This window comes from Vitis riparia, chromosome 18 (assembly GCF_004353265.1).
Source record: "Vitis riparia cultivar Riparia Gloire de Montpellier isolate 1030 chromosome 18, EGFV_Vit.rip_1.0, whole genome shotgun sequence".
Taxonomy (NCBI): Eukaryota; Viridiplantae; Streptophyta; class Magnoliopsida; order Vitales; family Vitaceae; genus Vitis; species Vitis riparia.
Window position 1 is genome coordinate 10,759,303 of NC_048448.1, and position 10,387 is coordinate 10,769,689.

Below are 10,387 nucleotides of genomic sequence, written 5' to 3' on the forward strand. Positions count from 1 at the left end.
GATGTGCCATATAAATTATAAATTCAGCTAAAGAGTAAAGAACTGATGACTTTGTCAGGTGAATTTTAAGATTTCCTTTTTATTTTTATTTTTTATTCCGGTTCTTTTCCACAAATACATCAATTTATTATGTGTATTTAAAAAATAAATAAATAATTTAAATGTAGATTATGTTATGCCAAAGAATTTGTTAGGAAAACTATAAAGTTTCTTATAGCAGATTAATTTGTCCAGGGGCCCAAGGCCAAGCCCAGGCCCATTTAATCGTTTACCCACTGGATCAAACGTGGCATTTCATTATTTTGGGCTTGAAAGCAGTTGGAGATGGTCGCCAAAACATAAGAGAGGGAGAATACAATGATGTTTGAGCCACTACTCCAACTCCCAGATGGGCAAGTCAACCCTCACGGCTTCATCTGCCACGCCCCAATACCTAAAACATACCTTTGAAACACCAGCAATTTGACGTGTCGTGGTGTCATTGGCAACAGTATAAGTGGAAATAACCTTTCATGTCCGGTCTGTATTGGATTATGAGGCACGGGGTCCTAAAATAAACATACTAGTTTGCCCTAAAATCGTGCCCACACGACAGCTACGAGCAAGGAGCACCTTAGGCCAAGGGGCCTTCTGAATCTGCAATGCCCATTGCCCGCCCATTCAAAAGAGCATCTGCTCCATTGAAACAAAGCCAGAAGGAGGAAGGAGTCCATTCGGGACCCCTATCCTTCTTCCTCTTTCCGATTCATTCATTCTGTTCTATTTCACATATATATTTGTGAATTGAACCATGAGGAAGCTGTGTCCGAATTTTGACAAAGAAAATGGGCTGGAGACAGTGCTGGAGGTGCCCATTCCAGAGGAGATGTTCAAGAGCATGGGCAGCAATGTAGCCCTGAGATGGCAGAACATGCGTGCTTTCATGAAGGGTCAACGTATAGATAAGGCTTCCCGCCTGTCGGATGGATGTGGCCCTGAGTTTCGGTTATTGCTTAAACTTGTTGGCTCTCCTCTTATCCCCGTTCAGGTTCCCTTGGAGTATGGAGCTACTTTCCCTATCAAAGATTGTTCTATTGTGAGCTATATTATTCTTTCATGAATCATCTCTCTGTTTTTTCTCAACACGATTAGAGATTTGATAGTAAAAGCTATTTTGCAATTACGAATTGAACGCACGTACAGGAAGCTTCGACGGCAAAGTACATAGTACAACAATACATAGCGGCAACGGGAGGGTGGGCAGCATTAAATGCAGTGCACAGCATGTACGCGGTGGGGCAGGTCAGGATGATATCATCGGATATGAGCGAGGGCGAGGAAAGAGTCGACCCCAAAGGCAACGGTGAGGTTGGTGGGTTCGTCCTCTGGCAAAAGAATCCCGACTTGTGGTACCTTGAACTCGTTGTTTCCGGTTGCAAGGTCAGCGCCGGTAGTGACGGAAAAGTAGCCTGGGGTCAGACCTCCTCTCAAGCGTCTCACGCTAACAGAGGCCCTCCAAGGCCTTTGCGCCGCTTCTTTCAGGTACGTACGTACATAAATGTATCTTCTCTCAAACCCAACGAAAAATCTAAAATAGGAAATTAAAAAGAAAGGCCTGATTTCATTGTGTGATGTATGTATCTCATTAGGGGTTGGACCCCAGGTTTACAGCCAACCTATTCCTAGACGCAGTGTGCATTGGAGAGAAGACCATCAACAATGAAGACTGTTTCATTCTGAAGATGGAGACGAGCGCCAGCGTCCTCAAGGGGCAGAGCACGCCCAAAACGGAAATCGTTCACCACACCGTGTGGGGATACTTCAGCATGCGAACCGGGCTGCTCATACAGTTCGAGGACACAAAGCTAGTAAGAATGAAGGCTGTCAAGGGAGAAGAGAGCGTGTTCTGGGAAACGAGTCTGGAGTCCGTGATCGAGGACTACAGATACGTGGACGGCATCAATATAGCCCACGGCGGTAAGACCACTGCGACTCTGTACAGATACGGAGAGGCGTCAAACCACAAGAGAAGGATTGAGGAGACGTGGGGCATTGAAGAGATTGATTTCAATGTATGCGGTTTGACGATGGAGTCCTTTCTGCCCCCTGCTGATCTCAAGATATATCAGGACGGTGGGAAGTAAAAGCAATTAGCTACGATGGGAGATCTAGTTTTTGTGTACATACAGGTTTTAATTCAAAATATTAATTTTACAAAAAAAGTTTAAAAGTGCCATTAATAGTTATTTTAGTAAGTATTTATAACTTTTCTATTTTTAAAAATTTTTCATCTTTCAAACGTCGAAAAAAGTTAAAAATATTTTCTAAATTTATTATCAAATACATTTTAAAAGTGGGTCTGAGAATGATTTTATAAAATATTTTTATCATTTCTAATACTTGAAAATTTTTATTTTATAAGTATTAAAAATATTTTTTAAAATCACTATCAAACATATTGTAAAATGGTGTTTGTTTTTTTACTTAATTTTAAATAAAACTTTAGGTTATGTTTGGTTCCCGGAAAATACTAAGGAAAGAAAAAAAATATAAAGGAAAATGATTTTTTCATGTTTGGTTGTCCTATGAAAAATATAAAAGAAAATCAAATATAATTAAAACTAATTAAAAACTTATGTATTTTAAAATTATTTAATTTTTATATTAATGAGTTAAAATAAATAAAATGAGTTTGAAGTAAAAAATAAAAATAATTTATCAACTTTTAATCCATTTTTTATTTTCCTTCACTTTTTCTTTCTTTCTATTTTTCCTTTGTATTTTCTTTCTCTTGCATTTTCCCTCAAATTTTCTGAGAACCAAACATAGCCTTAATACTTAATGATGTTAAATATTAGGTTGTTTGTTTTTATAATACTTTATTTCTATTAAATATTAACAAATAAAGAAAAACTAACATATTATTTTTTCTATTTAAAAAAAATTATATATTTTGATTTTTTTCTATTTAATAAAAAAATTATAATAAGTTATTAAAAAATAAAAAAATAAATAATTTAAATTCTAAAAATAAATTACTTTAAATAAAAAGTAAAAAAAAAACAAACAAGTCTCGCAAATGAATATCGAACCCTTTTGACCATCCCATGATTAAAAGTTTAAGTATACAACACGACTTGACTAGTCACGTTTTTAGTGTCGAGCCTTCTTTTGATGGAACTGCCTAGTTGGGTCATAATTTTGGCCCAAGCCTCCTTCACTGGTCCACGGGCTGGGCTTGGCCCACTGCTGATAATTACTAGTAGGGAGTGGACATTGAAAGAAGAATAATTTTCACGGTAGCCTCTGCAATTATCTTCGAAAAAATCAGATAATATTTCGAAATTAAGAGCATACAAAATATTTATAAAATTTTTACCCAAAAATTGTTAAATTTAGCCCGAAGTTGTATTCAATTTACTGCCGACGTTTATTAAATTCAAATAATATGATTAAAATATTTCAGGCAAGTGACTACTTTTATCCCAAAAACCCCAGGAGCCGTTTTTCACACTTATCCATCGAAACGCGTCGTTTTATCTCAGAACGCGGAATCCCCCCACAAGAGTCGGTCTATGAAGTAAAACCCTAATGGTGCCAACCCCTATTTAAAACCCTAGCACGTTGGTTCTCTTCACTTGCCGCCTCTGGTTTGGGGTTTCGATTTCATCTCTCTGTTCCTTTCCTATTATCTCCTTGGTGGGTTTTCAGCCTCGATTTTCTCTCGTTTCCTCTCTAGATCCGTGTGTGAATGCATAGTTAGTTTTACATGAAATGCGTGATTTCAAATCCATGGGGGTTTGGAAGAATTTCGTTATAATGTTTGATTTCAAATCGAAGGATTTGAAGAATCTGATTATCTGTATTGCATTTGCATTTCATATGAAATGCTTGATTCCACTCGGTGATTTTACTTTATTAATTTTCATTTGCTTGATCTTTATGATATTGTTGTTCCGAATGGCAAATGATGAGTATGAAATCTTATCCTACACACTGATCTTGAACTGTGTTGACTACTACTCCGCTTATTATCTGATGCCTTAAATTTTTTTCTTCCTAATGTTCTTGTTTCTCTTTTTTTGGCCGAACTTCTTCTGGAATCATCAATCATCATCTATCTATCTTTTTTTATTCCTTTGATGGTTTTTTTATATTCATTTTGGCTTTTCAATCAGAGAGATGGTTCTCTGATTGAATCTTCTCAACTGATTTTTGCACAACCGTGGCAATTTGGATGTTTTCATTTATTTTTAATGGCATTTATAGGTGGAAAAACTACATTGTATCAAGTTTGTTGATATAGCAAGCCTGCTATAAACAGCAAGCTATAGATCAGAAGGCAAATGATGAAATAGTCTTATCCTACACTCTGAAGTTAATGTAGACTATAACTCCGCTTATTATCTGATGCCTTCTATCTCCTGGTTAAGAATCCAAGTATTTTTCTTTATTCTTTTTTCTTTTCTGTTTTTTTCTCTGAAAATAAATTTCATCGTTATTAGCTGCTTTTCCTTTTTGTTATTGAAATACCATGATTGCTGTGAGATGTGTCAATATTAATTGCTGTGAGCTCTCATGAGAAGATGTAGTGGAGGAATTTGACCACAAGTAGAGCCCATTTAGGTTTTTACATTTTTGCTTAAAAGAACTCGATGATGAGAAAAAGCAGACGGGCGGTCTGAATCTGATGCCGTGTTGATTGTCTGCAAAGTTCCACTTGTGGAATTTCTCTGAGAGGGCATCCCGACAATGCTTCAGCTGTGTTTGTTTCTTTCTTTCTGCATTTCCCTTTGTTGATGTTTTTTAATTTAAAACTGAATTGAATTGATAGTCAAATAGAGGCAGCAGCATTATTTTGATAGAACTGCTATGATGAGGTGCTTTATTTATGTCTGGACATATGAAGTTTGTCTATGATTTGTTATGCATCTTCTGAGCAGAAATCATGTCTGGTTTCTAATTTGGACATTGGCTTCATGATCTCCTCAAAAGCAACCTTCGAAATGCGGGAAAATGGTTTCTACTCCGATTTCATGTTAAAAAAAAAGAGAGTCAGATTTTACCTTTAGAGATGCCAAGAATTCCAATTTGATTATTTTATCAGTAAGATTTTTGTCCTTCATGAATGGAACTATGAATATATTAACTACTCAAAAATTTTACAACACAAGTCTCTAGACCTCGAAGAGAGAGGACAACTCTCTTTTGTTGTTCAAAAAATAAGAAAAAAAATAAAAAATAAAATCTCTTAGAAATTGCTGCCTCTATTTTGAAAAACGGATCGGGTTGGATCGGTTTACTTGGACACCCAAATCCATTTCAATTCACGTGACATAATTAGTAATATTATTATCCATACTCATGGTTTCCTCTTATTTCATTGAAACATGCGAACCAAAATAGGATTTTTGGAATGAGAAATGGACATGGATTTGAAGCGATGGTCACTTGTTTTCGGCTCTTTTCAGAAAATTCCAGGAAATATATAACCCCTTGTTGCCTGAGGGGCCGCTGATATGGATTATTTATGGTTTAGTAAGAAAGAATTATGGATTATCTGCTTGGAGCTATCGCGTGGTTGTGCGGTCAGATTTAGGATGTGATTCCTGGCCCCCTGTTTGTGTCTATGGTTGTGTAGTCAATATTCCCACCACCTTCGGATTCTTTTGGTCGGCTATTTCCAGCCATGGAGAGAATAGTTCACTTTCATGGACTCAAAATTCAAAAACACTCAACTCACAGAACTGGTAATCGAGATTAAGAATTATTAGATGAATAAACCAGAGAAACGAGGAAGATAAAGTTGTGAAACCGTGATTAGAAACATCTTTTCATCTTTACCATAAAACATGATTTTCCTATTTAAAAAACAAACTGAACCCCGTTTTAAAATATTTATGTTTAAAATAGTTCATATTTTTTCTAAATGAACTAGAAACACAGAGTCATGAGCAATTGTTTCAAATAGAATTTAGCACCGTTTTCGAAAGCTGGGATTGAAGTTTTTTCATTTTGATTTCAAATAAAAGGATCGTCTGTTTTAGGCAGCGTGCTTCTTCTAAGTATTGTATCTTGTCTTTCGAGAGGTCTTAAATTATCTCATGTTTGGTTATATGATTAGTTATCATTTTGTAAAATTTTAAAATATTGACTTAAATCTCCAGCATTAGACTTCGAATGCTTTTCTTGGAGTTTAATATTGGAAAATTAATTTAAGATTGTAACAGGAGTTGTGGCGTATGTCCAATGATAGAATTGTACCAATTTAAGGTGTTCTATCCTCATTCCGTGATGTAGATTGAGGATCCTCCCTATCATTTAATGCAAAGTAAGCAACCTAGAAATATGTACGAAATATATAATATATTTTGTTTTATGTTTATTTTGTATTTATCCTAATAAAATAATTTGATATTAATTTATGTCCTTTTCTAATTGTTTTTAAAGATCATAAGGTATGTTTTCGGAATTGTTTGGTAACCGTTTTCAAAAATAATTTTTTACTTTTTTTATAAAAAAAATAAGAAAAATACATTTAATAATTTAAAAACATTTTTCCATTTTGTACTTTTTAAAACAAAAAACCAAGATATTTTTAGACAATTTTTTTTTTGTTGTGTTCAATTATTTTCACTTATTTTTTAATAATTATTTTTAAAAATTAATTATATAAATATGTAAAAAAAAAAAAAAATAAAACTCTAAATATAACATATTTTAAAATATTAAAAACATATAAAAAAACTTTTCAAAATTTTTATTTTATAAAATAAAATAGAATTATTTTTTATAATAGTTACCAAATAGTAAGAGAAAGTATAGTCGGTTGAAAATAGAATTTAAAATTTTGAGAGCGAAAATATTAATTGAATTGTTACAGGCATGGGGTTATTGGTGAGAGACTATTCACTTTTACGTGGGTTTCATAAAATTTAAAATTTAATATTTAATGATTTAAAGTGATTTCAAATTAAATTATGATTTTTTATTTTAACTTTTAAATCAATTTATGGAATTTATTTTTAATTCTAAGTTTTAATAACTTTACCAAATATATTTAATAGCTTAGATTAAGTTATCCCGTTTATCAAATCAATAAATTGATTCATTAAATACGTGTTACCTCAAAAGTGTATAATTTGTTTTCTTTTTTAATTTATTTTATTTATACATTAGCGCAGGCAATAGATGCTTTGAAAAAACAAAATGATTTATAAATTCTTTACTAATTCAAAGTGGCTGGTAATTACTGCAAATCAATCTCGTTAAAATCAATGAAGAAAAATAAGGTGATTTAATAAGACTTAGGAAAATATTTTTAAAGAATTGAAAAATCATTTGTAATATTTCTTTTAATAACCATTTGATAGATAATTTCTTAAAAATATTTTAAATAAAAACACTAGTCCATCAGCCAAATGGTTGGAAAGTGGAAGGAGCGGTGAAAGAGAATGAAAGGTGAAGTTGGAGGGAATTATAGGGCAAAGAAGAAGGTTGATGTGAAACCCCGGTGAGGGATGGGCCGCGGGCTGTGGGCCGTGGGCCGCTGGACGGGGAGTTGAGGTGTCCCCACTCGCCACTAGGTCGGTGGTTGGAAACTTGGAATGGGTTGAATGCGGTTGGTGTGGGGAGACAGAGAGATAGAATTATAGAAAGTCTTTTAGTGACCAACTACCCCTCCACCGTCAGTGTAGTACAAGACGCCAATAATCCCGTCCCAACCATTCGACACTCATGTACACTCACGCTCATCTCTCTGTTTCTCACTCTCTCTCCCCAAAGGAATAAGGATAAGGGCAAAGGGGTTTGGAAATTTAGAATTTAGAATTAGATTGTAAGAGCAGGAAAAGCAGAGAGTGGAAATGGAGGGGAATCCAGCGACCACAAGCAGTATGAAGATGCATAGCTCAGAGAGCGGTAACTCATTTGGGGGAAAAGGCGGGTACAAGTTCTGGGCTCTGGCGGCCATTCTCCTACTGGCCTTTTGGTCCATGTTCACTGGCTCCGTCACCCTTAAATGGTCCGCCTCTAACCTCTCCCGTTTCCCCGACGACATCGACTCTCCCACCCACGATGATCTCGACGTCCTGGTTGGCCTTTCTCTTCTTCTCTTTCTTTCTCCTCTTTTTATCTTTTGATGGTTGATGACTGATGGTTGTGGGCGACACTTGGCAGGAAGTGGAGGAGAGAGAGAAACTGGTGAGGTATATGTGGGATTTGTACACTCATACCACCACTTCCCGATTGCCACGTTTCTGGGAGGAGGCTTTTGAAGCTGCTTACATGGAATTGGCCAGCGATGTTCCCTCCGTCCGAAACGCCGCCGTCCTCGAGATTGCCAAGATGTCCTTGCGCTCCATTCATCTCCACCCACTTCCTCTCCATTCCACTGTTTGTCCCTCCCTTCCCTTTCTTCTTGTTCTCCTTCATTTTTAGGGTTTTATTTATTTATTTTTTATTATCGTCTTTTATCCATTTTCTTGAATGGTTTGGGGGATTTTGGCAAACTGTTACTGTCTAAGCTTGAGCATGATTCTCGATTACAAATAGTTTTGCAATGGGAACTAGGAGGGTTGGTTTCCTCTGCCCCCTGTTTGAATATCTATTTGCATTTGTGGGTAATTGGCCATATATTGAAATTTGAAACCAATATTTGTGTTTTAGGTTTGAATATTTCAAATCATTTTTTTTGTTTTACACCAAGATTAAGACAAAGGAATTTTAATGATAGCCCTTTCTTTCTTGTCACAATTTCATAATTTTGGTTACTTTTATCTAATTGTAAATCCAGGAATGGTGTTTTCTTTTGTGTTCCTTATGAAATTGTAACTGCTCTTCTGTTCCTTACTTTCCTTTTCTTCTTTTATTTCTCCTTTTTGTTAGAAGACCCAAAAAAAAGTAAAGAGGATGAATTGACATTCGATCATTCTTTTGTTGTTAACTGCCATTCAAAATCTGGTTTGAGTATGATCATATCTAATTTTTGTTGATTTTTCCTTATTTTGCCCAACTCTTTCTAGAATTATGGTATTGTTTTAGGAGTGTCATAAGAAAGCATGTCCTCAAGAAGTAAGTTTTCCTTTCTCCTTTAGGTTGATACTCCCCCTTCAGATTATTCAGGAACATTATAATATTACATAAAATTCCTGGTGCACTGTAGACAGCACTCACAACTTAGGATATCAGTGAGAGGCTCTATGCCCAGACCCATGAAAATTCCATCACATGTCGATCTGAGTCCATGTACCCTGTTATTTCCCCAAGAATACCTCCTTCAAGTGTGATATTGTCATTTTGGGAGAGGTTATAAGGACATGGGTTAGGCTTTGGGTAAGAGGAATTTTGGGCTTCTAACAGTTTAGATGAAGGAAAAGGTGTGGAGAAAGTAGTTTCATTAATTTATTTTCACAGCAATCAAGTAATAAATGTCTCATTTGACATTTGAAATCCCAAATAAGTTTTTTTTTTTTTTTTTTTTTTAAATGGTGTTGGGCAGGCATGAGGTTTATTGTGTACTATTAATGCTTTGCTTTATGACAGAAAGATGAAATTTCAGGTAATGAGATTCTCCAAGAATACAATGTTGATTTGCAGTCTTATTCTTATGCTTTTCCAGGGTAGAAGAGAAACAAGAAAGAATGCGAAGCAAGCAGAACTAGGGAAGGAGGTATCTGGTGTTAATAGTAGTCAATAAGTGGGAAAGAATGTGGACCACTACTCAGCTATCAAATTTTATCCTTGTGCTTATGTGCTTTTGTCTTCCTGCTTAGAACTGAACAGAGGATGAAGACTGTGATTGGGAAAGCTTTTACAGTTTGTTTTACTTGCAATGTCATAGCAAAGATAATTCTGCTTTCAAAGAAAAGCCAAATGTTCGTAATGTTCGTGATGAGGGAACCAAGAATGTAAAACAAAGTAAATGACTCCATATGAATCTCATTCAACAATTGTATGATATGATTATCGGAATTGGTGAGGAAAATAGCACTCGAATATTTGGAGTTGGCAGTGCAACAGAATTCTGTTCGTTGATGTCGTCATTCTATCATACTCCAGTGATAATTTTTGTGACGCATCCAACAATTTGGAAACTTTCCTACGCTTAGATATGGTTACGACTTTGAAGGCTTTATGGTTGAAAGCAGATGTCTTCGTTCAGAATGTGACACTAGAATGGGCCCAGGCTGATCACCACACCACATGACTCAAAAACATTATCACGAGAAAGTTGCTTCATCTCCAAACAGGGGTGGTTGAGCAGCGCCCTATCCCGGCACCCTTGTTGGGCTTGGGCCCCGCTTCAACTTAAAGAGCCGAAATGCATCCCCAAATTTCAAAGCCAAAATGACTGAAATATATAATAATAAAATTTTCCCAACTGTGGCAGCAGCTGGTAAGTGATTTG

At 35.5% G+C, this 10,387-nt stretch overlaps 2 protein-coding genes, 1 long non-coding RNA gene and 2 other non-coding genes across 5 annotated transcripts; all 5 read left to right on the top strand.

Annotated features, from left to right (window-relative positions):
- Positions 1-668: 668 nt before the first annotated feature.
- On the top strand, positions 669-2,208 carry LOC117907604. The gene is made up of 3 exons (XM_034821199.1): positions 669-1,075; positions 1,183-1,521; positions 1,629-2,208. The coding sequence occupies exons 1-3, from the start codon at positions 791-793 to the stop codon at positions 2,121-2,123; spliced, it is 1,119 nt and encodes a 372-aa protein (XP_034677090.1). The 5' UTR covers positions 669-790; the 3' UTR covers positions 2,124-2,208.
- A 1,350-nt stretch (positions 2,209-3,558) lies between these two features.
- On the top strand, positions 3,559-5,699 carry LOC117906361. The gene is made up of 2 exons (XR_004649801.1): positions 3,559-4,419; positions 5,386-5,699. It is a non-coding gene; the product is annotated as an uncharacterized LOC117906361 (long non-coding RNA).
- LOC117908009 lies at positions 3,939-4,025 on the top strand. The gene has a single exon (XR_004650129.1). It is a non-coding gene; the product is annotated as a small nucleolar RNA R16 (small nucleolar RNA).
- On the top strand, positions 4,318-4,397 carry LOC117908010. The gene has a single exon (XR_004650130.1). It is a non-coding gene; the product is annotated as a small nucleolar RNA R16 (small nucleolar RNA).
- A 1,969-nt stretch (positions 5,700-7,668) lies between the features above and the next one.
- LOC117906617 lies at positions 7,669-10,014 on the top strand. Its single transcript, XM_034819720.1, has 3 exons — positions 7,669-8,072; positions 8,158-8,373; positions 9,599-10,014. Exons 1-3 carry the CDS (start codon positions 7,845-7,847, stop codon positions 9,674-9,676), a joined length of 522 nt encoding a protein of 173 aa, XP_034675611.1. The 5' UTR covers positions 7,669-7,844; the 3' UTR covers positions 9,677-10,014.
- Positions 10,015-10,387: the final 373 nt, after the last annotated feature.